This window comes from Lissotriton vulgaris, chromosome 6 (assembly GCF_964263255.1).
Source record: "Lissotriton vulgaris chromosome 6, aLisVul1.2, whole genome shotgun sequence".
Classification (NCBI taxonomy): Eukaryota; Metazoa; Chordata; class Amphibia; order Caudata; family Salamandridae; genus Lissotriton; species Lissotriton vulgaris.
In genome coordinates, this window is record NC_141694.1 from 1714516114 (window position 1) to 1714532783 (window position 16670).

At 46.2% G+C, this 16670-nt stretch overlaps 1 protein-coding gene across 1 annotated transcript in view; it reads right to left on the reverse strand.

The window, feature by feature from the left end:
- RAB3GAP2 (RAB3 GTPase activating non-catalytic protein subunit 2) overlaps window positions 1-16670 on the reverse strand; it is a 684945-nt gene that overhangs the window by 450240 nt on the left and 218035 nt on the right. Inside the window, exons 10-12 of the mRNA XM_086927924.1 lie at window positions 14670-14818; window positions 12043-12122; window positions 11520-11609 (exon numbers count right to left, since the gene is read on the reverse strand). Of these exons, the coding sequence (XP_086784050.1) occupies window positions 11520-11609; window positions 12043-12122; window positions 14670-14818 (319 nt within the window). The remainder of the gene's footprint in view (window positions 1-11519; window positions 11610-12042; window positions 12123-14669; window positions 14819-16670) is intronic.

The window sequence follows — 16670 nt, forward strand, 5'->3', positions numbered from 1 at the left end:
TGGTTTGGAGTTTGTGTAGAAGAGCTCTGTTGATTTCGGCGCAGAGGGCGTTGCCGTAGTCCAGTCTGCTGGTTATGATTGCGTGGGTGATGGTCCTTCTGCAGTCGGGGGGATCCATTTAAAGGTCTTATGGAGGATGCACAGGCAGCTGAAGCTAGTGGAGGCGACAGCGTTGATCAGACGGTTCATGGAGAGGGAGGAGTCCAGGATGATGCTGAGGTTTCGTGCATGGTCAGTCGGGGTGGGTGGGTTCCCAAATGCAGAGGGCCACCAGGTGTAGCCCCAGGTGGAGGTGCAGGGTCCGAGGATAAGGACCTCGGTCTTCTCCGAGTTGAGCTTCAAACAGCTGTCTTTCATCCAGGTTGCCACATTCTTCATTCCTTCCTGGAAGTGGAGTCTGGTGTCTTCGGGATTCTTCGTGAGTGAGAGGATGAGCTGGGTGTCATCAGCGTAGGATACAATGCTGAGCCCATGCTGTCTGACGACAGCGGCGAAGGGGGCCATGTAGATGTAGAAAAGCGTGGGGCTGAGCGATGATCCTTGGGGTACTCCGCAGTTGATGTCGGTGGGTTCGTAGAGGTAGGGAGGGAGTCTGATCCCCTGGGTTCTGCCAGAGAGGAAGGACTGGATCCAGTCGAGGGCTGTTCCTTGTATATCCGCGTCGTGAAGTCTGGCTGAGAGTGTGAGATGTGAGATGGTGTCGAAGGCTGTGGAGAGATCTCGAAGGATGAGGGCCCAGGAGTGTCCCTGGTCGAGTAGCATGCGGATGTCGTCAGTGGCGGCGAGGAGGGCGGTCTCGGTGCTGTGGTTGCTGCGGAATCCAGACTGGGAGACGTCTATGATGCAGTTCTCTTCGATGAAGGCGGTCAGCTGGGCTTTAACGAGTCTCTCTGTGGCTTTGGCCGCGAAGTGGAGGAGAGAGATGGGCCGGTAGTTTTTCAAGTCCGTGGGGTCGGCCGTTGGTTTCTTGAGGAGGGGTTTAACCTCTGCCCGCTTCCAGTCATCTGGGTAGATTCCGGATTTGAAGGAAGAGTTGATGGTCCGTCCTAGTTCGGGTGCGATTGTGGCCCTGTGGAATATCTGCGGTGGGCAGGGGTTCTATGGGGCTCCTGAGTGAGTTTTCTTCATGGTCGCAGTGATGTGTTTGACGGTGGCAGGATCCCAGGTCATGATGGTTGACTTGTCGGCGGAGGAGGGTGAGGAGGTGGTGTTCCGTGCTGGTTCGCTAAAGTTGTCGTAGAGGACCTTGATCTTCAGATAGAAGTAGGAGCCGAGTTTGTGGCAGAGTTCCTGGGAAGGTGTGATGACCTTGGCTTCGCAGGTGGGTTTATCAAACTGCTGTATGATGTTGACTAGTTCCTTGGCATTGGTTGGTTGGTCTGTACTTTGTCTCTTATGAAGGTTTGTTTGGTCTGTCTTATGCGCTGGTGGTATTCCTTCAAGGGGCTCCTGTGGTTATACTGTGCTTCCGTGTTTTTTTGGTATCGCCAGGTTTTCTCTAGGCGTCTGCAGGAGCACCTGGCTTTTTGTAGTTCTGTGGTGAACCAGGCGGCCTTCAGAGGGCGTTGTTTGACGGGGTTGTGGACAGGAGCGAGCTTGTCAGCGCAGCAGGAGATCCATTGGTGAAGTTCTCTGGCTGCGGTGTTGGTGTCGGTAGTGGCACTGTTTTTTTTTTATATTTAGATGTATGCAGGCTGAATCTCCGTCCGCATCGACAGAATGTTTACCATTGCGTAGGTAGCTTGCCTCTGCCAAAGCGGCAGACACCTATGTTGGCTAATTGTACTGAAAAATAGAAAAAGGCAGTAAAGGCTATATGCTGATCGCACTAGTATGTATCTACATAAGTTTCAATCTCTGAAAGCTCAACTATTTATGATCCTACTACTAAGCAATCAGTCAACACATAGAATTATTAGAACTAAAGCAGGAGCATTCATTTTATCTCAGTAAATAGGTTATACTTAATTAAGAATATGACATCAAATAATATCCTCAGACCAAATTGTTACAAAATATTCCTATTATCTGGATTTCAGCTTCAAAAAGACATTCACCCGAAACAATAAGTATTCTGCCTAAACCCCTCTTCAAGGGGTGAACATTTCTAATACACAGAGTCACATACTCTTGTTGCAAATTTCTCCATTTATTTGTATTCTTTGTATAAAGAAAATTAATCAGCCCAGCCCACGTGTTTTGTCCATGCAAACTTCACAGAGCAAATAATCCATATGTGTTCTGTCTGGTAGACAAAACTGCACTGTGCAGTCTCTTTTCAGGTGTGATCCCAAAATGAGACACAAATTCTTCTCCACATCTCATCTATACTACTATTATAAAGAGAGAACAGAAACCTTTTGGCACAGCGCCAATCCACACACCCAATACATTGTTGGAATCTTCAGGGTGTGTAGATGGACATAGGCGACATAAAATAAAAATAAAACGTAAATTAAAAAATTTAAATTGAAAAACAAAGTAGTCCTCTAAAACTAGCGCTGGCCGCGACTTAGCGCTGACCACGACCTATACGTGCGTGATGACGACAGGCGGGGAGGAGCGGTGACGAGGAGTGGCGGTGAAGTCTGGAGCGCGTGGAGGAGCGGCGGCTCAGGTAAGGCAAAGGCGAGGTGGGAGGAGGGCAGCGGGCGGTCTGTGCAATGTCGGGGCGGGCGGGAGTGCACAGAAGCCTAAAAGCGAGAGGCGGGAGGCGGTCTGGGCAATGTCGGGGGGGGGGGGGGGGGCCCGGGCAGGAGTGCACAGAAGCCTAAAAGCGGGAGGCGGGAGGCTGTCTGGGCAATGTCGGGTCGGGCGGGGGCCTGGGCGGGAGTGCACAACAGCTTAAAATGCTGCCCCCAGCCCACTTCTGCCCCGGGCAACGCCGGGACGGGCTGCTAGTTATCTAGATAAAGATAACATGCCATTTCCTCAGATTTAATACACTCCAATAAATATTCACAAGAAAGAATTAGTTCTTCCCACTGGGGTTAGTATCTCCATAACCTCTACTGAGTAACAACCTTCGTCTTCGGGGTCCGGATCCAGAAGACGAAGATCGTTACTCAGTAGAGGTTATGCAGATACTAATCTCAGTGGGAACTGATTGTGGTGCATAGTGTGATGACTGAGTGTGGTTTTCCAATGTAAAATAGTCCCATATGAACTCCGATGGAAGCATGTGCTAGAAGGCTAAATAATACACCAAATGGCCAACAGCATAATACTATACTGGGCGGAGCCAAAGCTATTTTAAAGAATAAGTGACAAAATGTCTTACAGACAACTGCGCTATCAAGCCAGACCTAAAAAGGACCATCTTAGATGTTACCTATTTGCCTCTAATATTCCATCTACCCATCTATCTATCAAACAAATACACAAATTATGAATTTTATTACCTTAATTCAAAAACTAAAAATATGCAAAAATCTAAATTTTAAATGGGAAGGTTGGAGTGTTTTCAGAGTTTGGTTTTACTTCTAAAAGAAGTCTCATTTGCATTTAATGTATGCTCTCTATTTGCCAATCATCCTTACTGGATTCTGTTTGCTGTGCTGCATTGCTCACATGAATCAAGATGAGGATACCAACTCAATTTGTGTTTTTCAATTTTCTATTGTGCTTTTATAAGCATGTATAGTTTATTATTCTGCTAATATTACTTATTTTCTAAACAGTCACGGACCCCCTGAGTTAGCATCATTGACCCCCAGGGATCCACTTGCTCTAGTCCATTTCGTTTACCCCCTGCCACCTTGCTGAAAACAGAGGTCTAGCTACTCTACTCTCGAAAAACTGGTCAAGTTGGATAGAAAACATTACAGCTACACATGAAGTTGTGCCAAGATGGGTTGCCTCTCATAAAATATAGGGTAACAGGAAAGGTGGATTAATTGAAATTTGCTTTATCCTGTGGTCACAATAAATGCAAACAGGAGTGGATTTACAGACAGGGCTTATTTCAGCATATCAGGTTTTCCCTGGGGGTCAGCCTGGAATTTAATTTTTTACCAGAAGGGTGTTTTTTCCTTCTGGTTGATGCTTACACTATTTCCTTCCAAGGTAGGTTGTTAAATTGTGCAAAAACCTCTGAATATGACCTTTGCTAAGTCAGCTATTTTCAAGTTCCAGGGTTTGTGCTGCAGGCTAAAACTAAATGTCTTTCATTCACACTTTGTGCTGCAGCTTTGGTAATTCATAGAACTGTTGTAATGCATCCCAAAATAGAAAACAAATATAGTGCTGCCTCTTAAAAAGACCACCACCAATTTGGCATCTTTGGGGGTGTGGCTCAACTAGCCAAGATGACAGACTCTTAATCCTGGAGTGCCTCATCGGCTTGCACTAATCCTGCAGGCAGCATACTTCCACAGGAGCCAACCCAAGCTGAGAGGCCTCTGGGGATGAGCGAGCCCCCTTGGGCAACAATTCAAGGGGTGCCTTGATTTTGACGGGGAACAGGCGGACGAGATCAGCCAGGAGGGCAGGAGTAAGGCGCAGCAGGCGTCAGGAGGACTAGGCCGCGGGCCCTGCTGGCTCGCCAGTTAACACCCGCCTTCACGCGAGAGTCTGGGGCCCACAGCAAACATGAGTACTGAGAGGCGTTGCTAGAGTGGGGCCTGGAGCCCCCCCCGACACCTTTCTGCCCCGAGGGGCTACAAGTCACTGAACTGGGCTTGGCCGCCCAGCTGGCCGGCAAATTCCTACCGCCCTGGCAAGCGCAGCGCCTGGGCTCTGAACTTACGAGCAGAGCCTGAAATGTGGCTTCATTTGCATAAACTGAGACAGGAGGGCTCCAGGGACAGGGAGTCCCTATACCAGGGCCGGCTCCTCCATTGGAGCGAAGAAGTGTCGCCCCACTAACTAAAATGGCCTCAAAGATGAAAAATAATATGGTAATACAGTTAATTTATTATCATTTTATTTTTCATCAACCCGTCCAGAACTAAGTGTCAGGATCGGGCATGGCCTGCTGAGTGGTAGCAGCAGGGAGGAGTGGTGGGCTGCCTGTGCACTAGTTTACATTGTGAATGTCTCTTTTGCCGGCAGTCTAGCGAAGGTCAGCCAGACAATCAAACTTTAAATTTCTCAATCCAGCTGTCATAGACAGCTGGGTTAAGAGCAAGCACAGGACTCCAAAGTGCTCGAGAGCATCGAGGGAGGTGCTCCCTCCAACCCTAGTGCTTTTCTCATGCTAAATGAGAGCAGCACCAGGATTTGTTAAGGGAGTTGGCTGGGGCCCGCACTGGAGTCCCGACAAGAGAAGAGAACTAGAGCGAGGAGGAAGTGTTGTCTGCTGCATTCAAGGTAAGTGCCTTTTTATATTATTATGTAAGAGAAGAGCGTGCATCTGAACCACTAATTTGCCCACCGCACCACTCTTGGAGTTGCCAGCCGCCACTGCCCCATCCATGGTGAGACGTTGATGGAGTTGACGTTCCCACCCTCGAGAGAGAATCTTTCACTATGGTGTCATGATATACATTAGGGACGACACAGAAAGGGGACTGTAAGATAGGTTTACTCTCTGGGCCTACCCCACAATGCTTTTCTGGGAGTGGAATAGACGATCTGCGACTTAAAGCAGATAAAAAAGATCCCTGTGCCCTGGTGCTACTTGACCTCTCCGCGGCATTTGATACGGTCAATCATGACCTATTACTGTCGCGGATGTGGGACTTTGGTATCCAGGGCACGGCCCATGCCTGGCTGACCTCGTTCCTCGGTGAACGGGTTCAGAGAGTACAACTGGATGACCTGGTATCAGAGGCAGCAAGGATCACATGTGGAGTCCCACAGGGCTCAGCCCTGTCACCCTTGATGTTCAATGCATATCTGCAGCCCCTCATCTCATCATTGAATCAGATGGACTGCAGTATATACAACTACGCTGATGACACTCAGATCATCATTCAAATTGGTAACACTCCAACAGCAGATCAAAAATTGCAAAACATCTTAAAATTTACAGTCAATTGGATGACGGCAAATTTTTTAAAGATTAACCCTGACAAGACTGAGGTGCTTGCAATCACGACATCATCTAGCCCCTGGAGTGCCCTCTTATGGCCCACTGAATTAGGAAACCCCCCAGTACCGGCAGAAACAGTTAAAAGCCTAGGCATAGTTATAGACGCCAACCTCACTATGTCAGCCCAGGTCTCAGCGGTAGTGGGCACGTGTGTGGGCCTAATGAGACAACTACGCAAACTGTCTCCTATCCTGAAGGCGGACACTCTCAGGAGAGCAGTATCAGCATTAATCCTGGCACGGCTGGACTACGGCAACGTCATGTATTTTGGTACTCCAAAAAAACTAATGAACAGACTTCAGATTGTCATGAACGACGCGGCCAGACTCATTTTCAACAAACCAAGAAGGACCCATGCCACCCCCCTTCTTGGCAAACTTCATTGGCTGCCAGTGAATCAACGGGCTAAGTTTAAGGGCCTATGCATTCCGCAGAAAGCCTTATATGGGCAAGCCCCTAAATACATTAAGAAACGTCTTGTCCCGTATGCCCCTAGTAGGAACTTACGATCAGCAGAGGCCGCATTATTGATCTGCCCACGGTTCAAACTGTCCTCTCTAGGAGGACGCACGTTCTCCTACACAATCCCCAAAGCATGGAATCAATTGCCTGAGAACCTGCGCAAAGAAACAAGTCTCTTGCCCTTCAGAAAAAAGCTAAAAACCGTGCTATTCCAGGAGGCATGGGGTACCATCTAGCATGTTCCCTTAACAACTTTGTATCCACTCTCCGCTAAGCGCTTAGAGACCCCTGGGTGATAAGGCGCTCTACAAATCAAATATACAATACAATACAATACAATAGTGGATCATCGTGCCCCTTGTACTTTCAAATGTTAAAGATTGGGTAGCCAGCAGTTGCTGGACTGCCCTGGGGTTGGGGTGTTGGGACACCTCTTTTAAGGTTTACTGTTGAGGGGAACAAGGTGTTGAGGGGAGGGCTGAGGGCAGAGCAGGGAGGTGTTGTTGGCTATTGATGACTATAACTCGGGGTAAGCACTAATCTGGGTGAGGGTGGGAGTCCCCTTTGAGGTCACAATGGGCAAAACAGATAGAGAGGGAGGCTATGTCCTGGTGGGGGGTCAAATATATGGCAAGCAAGTAGTGCTGGGTGGCGTGTTTGCACCCAACCAGGACCACATACACTCTCTGAGGTCACTCCCTTCACAGCTGGGCCACCTGGCTGAAGGTGCCCTGCTTCTTGGAAGTAACTTCAATAGTGTACACCACCCTGTACCGCTCCACGTCCGATGCCTGGGGCACTTGCACATAGAGCTGCAAAGGGTCTGAGAGACTGTATGTCTCACTGGGAGCTAGAGGCAGTTTGGTGTATACAACATGCTTCAGACAGGGATTACTCATATTACTCTAGTATGTACAAGGTCCACACACAACTCAACCGCAATGTCTGCTCTAGGGGGCTTTGTTGGTATGAAACTCAAACAGAATATCTCAGATGCACTCTTTCAGACCATAGTCCGCTACTGCTGACCTTTAAACCTGTAGACGAACGTCCAGCAATCCATGAGGCGACTTCACCTGGCAGCCTTCACAGATATCCCTTATCTCAATACACTGCGAGATGCAATAGTTCATTACTTCACAGCCTACCAAAAGACAATCCCGAGCTGCCTGGTTGAATGGGAGGCCTTTAATGTGGTGGTCTGAGGGCATTGACTGAACCAGACTGTTGGGAGTCCACCGGTAACTTGACCAAGAACTAACGCAATTAGGGGGCAAACTACACAAACTAGTTAATAAATTGGGGTTCGATCCAGAGGCTCTACCGAGGCTGTTAGAAACAAATGAGAAATAAAATGTCGTCCTGGAACGTCTAATACACCATAACTATAATGTACATATTAGCCGAGCACATGAAGAGGAGGGCAGAATGGGGAAACTCCTGGCCAGGATTACTCGGCCGGAGAGTAGAGGCACCCCATCACTAGCCTACTTTAACAGGAGGAAGCAATGCTCTCCTCCCTTAAAGACATTAACTAGGTGTTTAGAGGCTATTACGCCACACTGTACCGACCAATATGCACCGACCTGCTAGGGTCTCATCATTCCCTCCTGGACCACTTGGCGCTCCGACACTTCCCCATTGAGGAGGCCGAAGACTTGGGAGGCCCAATCACAGTTCAGGAAATAAGGAGCACCATCATAGGCATGTTTTGTTATGTTATTAATTTCGTAAAGCGCATAGCTGCCTCAGTAAAGGGGCGTCTCAGTGCTGATCCCAATGCAAAGGTGCGAGCGAGTTATTTCAGGAAGAGATAGCCTTTCGGAAGGACACATGATTTTGGATGTTTCTGATGTTAGGAGGAAGAGCATTCCAGAGTTTACAAGTAGATCTCCTGGAACAGGACTGCCGGCGGAATTGTATGCTGTCTATGCCAGAGTATTGTCTATGAGACTGGCACTTGACTCGAGGCTCCTTCCATCCTCTACTACAGGGTCGTCGATTGTTCCGCTACATAAGTCCAAGGCCCCAGAGTCACAGCCATAGCATTACGGCCCATCTCCATGCTAAACATGGACTTTAAAATACTCAAAAGGTGTTGGTGACTAGGCTGTTGCGGCATATGAGGACAAAGAGCCATAAAAACCAAAATGGGTTTATCTCAGCATGCAACACTTCCCTCAATATTCGTCAGCTATATAACATTCTTTACAACAGCAACTTAACGACCAAACTGCAGGCTATCAACATGTCAGTAGACCTGAAAAAAGCCTTTGATACAATAAGGTGGACTTTCTTGAGGAGGTTATGCCCCATATGGGTTTCAGTTTACACTGGGTCAAGGGTGTGAACATAACATATGCCTCTAAGCAGAAGATCTGCTGATCTATACGGCGAACAGGGAAGTGGACATTGCCTACATGTTACAGCTACTAAAAGAGTTCGGGACTTGTTCAGGTCTTCAAGGGACTATGGCAAAGACATGTATGTTTCTGGTAGTCCGTGACACCCGCTAGACAATAGGTTTTCCACTTGCCATACTCTGGGCTCCCCATACCTTTAAGTATTTAGGTATCCAAATCTTTCATGAGATGAAGGACTTGCGTGGGCAATTTGGAAGTGGCGTTGCAATCCCTCAGGTCTTGAGATCCCTTCTGGAGATCGCTTGGACTGCCTCTTTTGGCACATATTGGAACTCCAAAACGGTGATGCTTCCACGGCTACAATAGTACTTCACTAATCTATTGGTGCGTACACTGACTCCCAGGTTTAGACAGTTGGACACCATCCTTTGGGAATGAATTTGGGATGGACGTTGCCATATTGTCTCACCTGAGACTCTCCACCAGCCTCCACTGGAAGGTGGGTTGGTAGTCTCTAACTTTGAGCTATATTTTGCAGAGGCCCAACTCCAGTGGATCACCCGGTGGCTGGACGGTGCTAATCAAGCAGAGCTTGGTCCGACTGGCCTGGAACCGAATCAGGGGGCCTTACAGGCCAAACAGCTTAAACCGGCCCTGAAGATTCTGCGGCCAGGGCTTCTGCAAAACACCATGCTGTGATGCTGGCATAGATGTGTCAAACGTATGGGCAGAAATGTACTTTATGCACCTGCGCTGCCGTTGGTGGGCCTGCTGCATGGGGAGCCTCTCTCTTTCACTGCCAAGCAACTCGCCATATGGATGTAGGCGGAGAACGCGACGATCAGTAATTATTACCAAATGGGCACACTTATCCCACTAGAGGAGCTGGCCGCACAGAATGACCTGCCACGGTGCCAATTGCTTACCTATGAGGCGATGTGGCGGACCTTCTGGGGACTATGGGGCATTGGTGTTGAGGAACCACCAACCCATACTGTATTCCAGTTATTACTGACAATGGGGCCGGGACGCACCTCATCACATGGTCCTAAAAAGCATTAAATGTGATGGTTAGGAAATCCCTGGATGTGCTTAAGGAAAAATCGGAAACGGTGCTGGGAAGTGACATCACCGACCCGAAACGGGGTAAAATCCTGGCATACCTGCAGAGCGTGTCACATAATACATGGCTAAAGTATATACAGTTTAACTACACACACCCCACAGCCTGACCCCACAGAAAACCATCACCATTTATGGGAGAGTATCAGGGATGTGCCCCCTTTCTGAATTTCAAGATGCAAATGTTTGCAACATGATGTGGGTCGTGCACTCATCTACAGACGCATTGGAGAACTATGCTGGCAAAACTAAATGCAATCTTCAATTGTAAGCTCATGTGCGGTATAGAGATGTGTTTGTTGGGCATATTTTCCAAACCCAAACCTAAGAAGGTCGGAACAGGGTTCCTGGATTTGGCTCCGATACTGGTGACAAGATGCATAGCAATGGCCTGGCAGTCCAGGGAGGGGCATGGTGTGGATTACTGGATCAGAGATGTAACCATATGGGCCCGAGCAGAAGGAAGAGCCCTACCAAGAGAAGAGACTGGTGGGGTACATAGGAAACCGATAGCTGGCCTCTGGATGGAGGTGTTGGAAGAATGGGAAAACCTTCTGGGTGCAATGAGTCCTCTTAGCAGTCCCCAGAGAGGGTAGCCAGCTTGAAAATCCTGCACTTAGTTAAGAGGCCGGTGTGGCACATCAGGATGTCTTGGAAGTCCTGGGTGGTTGCATCTGCCCGACCCACTCCAGGTGGGCCTGCTGCCCGTGGAGGTGCGTTGGTCCTCTCCCCCACTGGATCTAATCTGGAGGTTCCCGATTGCTGGCCAGATGCCACCCCCGCTGTTTCACCCGTCCCGTCGGTCCTCCCATGAGATGAGTCACAGTAGTGTTGCATACCACCCTCGAGACAGTAGTTTGCAAGTTCTGAGTTGATTTGTGTTAAAAATAAGGTCTATTCTACTTAATACTACTGGACTACTGTCAGAGAGCTTGTCAATCTCAGCTAGAGGGATCATGCACCTATGTCTACAGATATACACCCCCATGCAGGAGCCACTTGCACAAATCCCCCAATTTTATAAGATATGTACTCACGGAGGCTCCTATGCAGCAGAGATTAACTGGCTGAGGGACTGAGGCGTGCATGCCCTTCTGCCCTGCTTTTGTTTCTTTGACAAATACTGTACAATTGTTTCTTGTTTTTCCACGAAAGCTTTTTGTATACCACATACATCGATGACCAATGGCCTGAGGGCACCTTGTAGCACACATGTTGCACAGAATGGACAGATTTGGAGGTGTGGAGAAAACATGGGCAAGAATAATGTATTGCACTGTTTTCCAGATCTATACACAACAGGAAATGTATGCATATGTAAAAGCAAGTTTAAAAGAAACAACAAATTGGCATTGTATGCTTTGGCCTGACTGTGTACCACTTGGGAAGCAATAGAACATCAAGCGTTTTTTGTACAGGGTAACAATCATTTCCCTGGCATCAGAGATGATTGTTTCGTACTGGGATGAGTTGTGCATCTCTACACCCACAACTCAAGGGATTTCAGCGGGATGTACACAGTTTCTGTATTTTATTACCTTACAGCCAAAGGAGTTGCGGGTTCGACTTTCGGCTTCTGTTTTTGGGCAGGTTCTTCTTCATGTTTGCTTTTCCAACCAAACCATCCACTAAAACACAAATATAAGAAAAACAACTAATGTGAGATTTGATAAGCAAATTCACACGAATAAGACTGTTGCTACTACCATGTAACACAACAACAGCAGGATTTCCATGGGACTTTTTATCTTTCTAAATTCCAGCTCAGAGTATCGCAAAATAACACACACTTGTGCATTCCGGGTGACATTAAAATAACAGCTGCTAAATAATGTCTTTCCAACTGAGGCTCTTCATACATAGAAACAGCAGTTACAAACACATATTTGATTATTTTTTGGTGGGGTGAGTTCTGCATAACCCCGGAACACTGGCTAAACAAGGAAGGGTGGAAATACAGAATTATCACTCAACTACTGCTCTCACAGAACACTCCATACAGGGAAAACCATTCTTTAACAAGTTTAACAAGGACGGAGCACTGTTTTTGCAACACATTACCTGGCGGCATTGAAGAGCGCAGAAGTAAGCTTACTGGCGACAGCTAGAGCCACGTGAGACAATAGTGGTTGCGTGCTGCCCTGAAAAACAATGGAAAACTCTATTTATCAAGTCTGTTAACATGAAACATTCTGAAGCCTATCCTTGCCACTCAAATAAATGTCAGAAGATAGGGCTGTTGTAAATCCTCTAGGATCGAGTTATTGGATTGGGTGACTAATTGAGTTCATGTTATGAGGACATACCTGCCGAAAAGATAGAGAATATTAGGATAATACATTATTGACTCAGTGAAAAGCAGAACTTGAAGACAACAAGGGAATCAGATTTCTATCCCACGTTGAATACACAAGACTTGGATTTCTGGGGAAAGAAGCTGACAGCTATAAGGTGAGAGGTGTAGTGGTATGCTTTTACCTGCAGTTTTTATTAATTTGTGTGAAGTGCCAGGTAGCCCCTTACAGCCCCCTTTGAAGCACTTAAAATGTCTTACCTGTTGGAAATCCAATTTTAAAAAAACATCCCTTAGGGCCGCATTACAAGTTTCTAGGTAATTCCTCGGGAAGATACTTGGCTGTAAATAACAATTCTGGTCCGTACCTGCCTGTGAGTTAGCAGGCATTACAAGCTTCTCTTCCAGAAATGGGGAACCAGCGTCTAATTCCACATCTTTATATATATTTAAATGAGGGCCCAAATCTGCACACACCTGCTACCTGCTTGAAGCACGTGGGTAAATGTTGCAGGGGCTTTTTTCCTTTTCCCAGCACAGGGAAGGCTGAGGGCTAGGAGAGGCACAGCTTCTTTTATTTCAGGTGCAGGGAGCTTTCTCTGCTCTCCCATGCCATGAAATGAAGGGGACAGAGGCTGGGCGTAGCCACTGCCTGCAGCTCCTCACAAGTATATAGGTGTGGTGTCTTAAGACCTGAAACTATCGGGCCTGGAGTTGGAGGGGGCTTGGTGGGGGAAGCGGAGGAGCGCAATAATTCTGGGCCTGTAGACACCGGAAAACATGTAGTTTCCCACAGAAGTATTACCACTGGGCATACTGCACCAAGTAACGCATAATGGGGGTCTACCTATATTTTATGATTTTGGTCTCATATCTATAAAATTTGTTGCATGCCAAGCTTGGTCAATGGTCAAGCTTGAGCTGATGTGAGATCGGGATCTGACACAGTATCAGCACCGGTTCATCTACCAGTGCCGGTGGCATTGGTCCTGGAATTGAGGCAGCATGTACCAGCGTAGATCTTAAGGCCAGAGTATACGTCTTTATCAGAGTTGGTATAGGCCCAGTAATGTTTCCCAAGAGGACAGACGGTGCTGGGGAAGGACACACTGTTGGTAAACTGACTGGAGGCGCTTGCGGTTCTATGGAGCATAACGGTCCTCCAGAGTGAGCCGGAAGCTCGCCGCTTTGAAGGCCTCGGTCTGCTGTGGGGTTGGTGGCAGCCCGGAAAACTGGGGCCCGTCAAGTCCAACAGAGGGATAGGATCTGTGGCTAGAGAACTTAAGAGAGCGTAGCTTAATACTTTATATCCTTGTGGCTTCTCTTTGGAGTAAAAAGTTGTGGAATGGGATTGAATCCCACTTCAATTTGTTATGCCTGGACTCTGATTTACCCCAAAACTTTGGGTGGGAAGTGGAACACTTACAAGAAAGGCCCATGACTTAGGTTGTGAACTGCACGAATGCGACTTCTTGTATTCACCGCTTCACCTGCTGGTCTATAATCAACTTTGGGTGCATTAGAGCGCATTTAACAAACAATTTCAGCTTGCACCAGGAGGCTAGACATCAAAGGCACATCTTGTGCAGGTCCAACACCGACATCTGCTTCCTTCAGTAAAGGCACGACTAGAATTCTGTCGTTTTTGGTGGGAACATTTTTCCCCAGCACACTGTTCAATAGTCAATTTTGGAGTCGCCAGAAGATCAACAATGCGGAAGTGGAGCTTCAGTTCTGAGGTGGAAAGGAAGGAACTGACGTCAGGGCGTGAAGCTAGTGCTTATGCAGCTTTGCTCTGCAATTTCTTGGGTAATATAGAATCAGCGAAGAGCCACACAACAACACCTATCAGCATGCGGGGGCACTGACACAAAAGTTATTAGATCCACTCTGGTACATTGGGTATAGTCTAAAGTGAGCAATCAAAGGATGTATCCAGCACAAATGGCATAAATTTGCTCAAGTGAAAACAAAATCACTTGATAAATGTAGGAATTGACTGTACATTTTCATGGATGTAAAGTTATTTCATTCAGATGGTCTCCATCCAACAAATCATTTTCATTTGTAGAGAGACAGACAGTCCAATAGTGTTCTCCCAAGCAGGATGGTTTCAAGGAATGACTTCTCCTACATGAACTATGTTGCACTTTAAAGGAAACTGCTCTATCAGCTGGCGGATAACAATGAGGGGGTTATTTTCATATCTTCCAAGCTTGGCAAGTTCTCATTGTTGTTGGCGCCTGACACTCAGGCACCAACAATTATTTCACACACACCATCAACACATATTTAACAATCAGAAATTTAGTTCACATAGTATCAACACATGTTTAACAATCTGCACAAAATAAGTTATGTTGAAGGTAAAGAAATAAGATGATGTAAGACATACCTCAAGGGCATAAAAGAAACCAGTGAATGGATTGGAGCCCACAGTGATATACTGCGACATGGCGGGAGGACTGCTCTTTATTGCTGCATTGTAGCCACCAAGAATGGAGGCAGTCTTCATTTGATCAAAGGGAGACAGGGTCATTATTCCTAATGCAACCAGAAAAGATTCAAGAGTTTCATGTGACTGCTTGTAGAGCTTCATGAAATAAAAGCAGAGAACAAAGTTGCAACTATATCATTACAAGTTGGCCTGGACCCTTTGGGTACTGGTCAAAATTGTACTTTTTTCTACACGCTTAATTAATGTCATGCAAGAAGGCAAGAATGCATACAAACACACAAACACACACAATGCCACTGAATAAGAAGTAAAAAAAAAAAATCGAGAAAGACGTAGCTCAGCATATTATCCAACAAATATCTACAAATGTCTATAAAAAAAACATGAACTAGTATCTCTTTCCACAACTCCCTTTTTATATCATCTAATCTTACAGTGAAATGGCACAACATTTTATTGGGAAACCAGTATCCTATAGGCTGGATAGACAATAGGTTAAACAAGCTCAAAGAAAAGATAAGAAGGAAGCAAAATAATAGGCAAACGTTGCTAAAGAAGTTCATTCACATTTATGTATACAATTTACAAAATTGTCCATGGATAATTCTAAATTCTTCCAAAGTCAGAGCTAAATAGGTAATGGTACCATTAAAGCCATCCAAATACCTGCTGTTTAGCTAAGCTCATAAGGGGCCCATTTCTGCTAACATTTAATTCTTTTGAATGACTGGATGAATGGAAATGGTGTATAGTAGATCTCCATGACCAGTCACCTCATGGAACTTGGCACAGAGAAGGGGGAGCAAACAAACAAAGACTTGATTTTATAAAGTGCCTGAAGAAAATCTGTTTTTCTTGTAGTATCTCAGGTACACTGTGTACTGATGTTCTACTGACATGCTCCACAACCAGACCCGGTGTCCATTAGCATAAATAAGCACAGGCAAAACCTTGCAATGCTGATTTCTAACCTACCGTACAAGGGCCTGGTGCTGAAGCAGTCCGTTACAGCCCCATTCCCCTACACAAAATTAACCTTTTCTTGACAAAAATTATTTCAAGGACAAAAATGCAGCACTGGACACTTGTGCCAATGCCTAACGAGGGATAGAAGTGTATGGTTAAAAAAGTAAGCACAGTCTCATTCTGCACATTATACCTAGATAGTCTGAAATATTAGCCCTGGGTTTGCATCAATAATCTAATCAGAAACTACTGCCAAGAAAAAATTATTGGCTGGTATTATCAGGATACTACAGAATCTATAATTAGAGGCTTGCAAGTTTTCACTTTTTTCCATTTCTGCCTAGAGGCCTCAGGCCATGTGTGACACCGTCTGCCATCCTTTTTGCGCCCAGTAGAACATTGCAATCTCACGTTAAACATTCTAAGAATAGACTGAAACATCCTGCATACAAAGTGCTATAGGCTAAAATGTGAGAGATAACGGAATGTGTCAGCATTTCATGAAGCAACATAGCAGTTAGGAGCTTTAATCAAAAATCAAGGAACAAATGGATACATAATAGGCAGCCATAGATCGTAGAATCCAGCGATGAATTCGGTCAAGCAGCCATGCAAGAAATCGAGGTCCCCAGAGGACTATAAAGAATGGGGTTTCATTTGCAAGCCAATATATCCGAACCTTGTATATTTGTTTTTATTTATTTATTTATTTGAACTTATAATGCGAAACAGCTACCCGCAGTGGGTTTCCCGGCGCCAGGGATAGACAAAAGAAGAAAAGAAAGAAGGCACAACACAGTACAATGAGCCAGCTAGAGCGAAAGGACAGATCTACTGAAAGAGCAGGGTCTTAAGTTTTTTCCGAAAGCAAAATAAATCAGTCTCGGACTATTATTTTTATAAAAAACTAATACCATAAGAGATCAACAAAAACATCAACAATAACAATTGTAACACTGGCTAGCAGGTGGA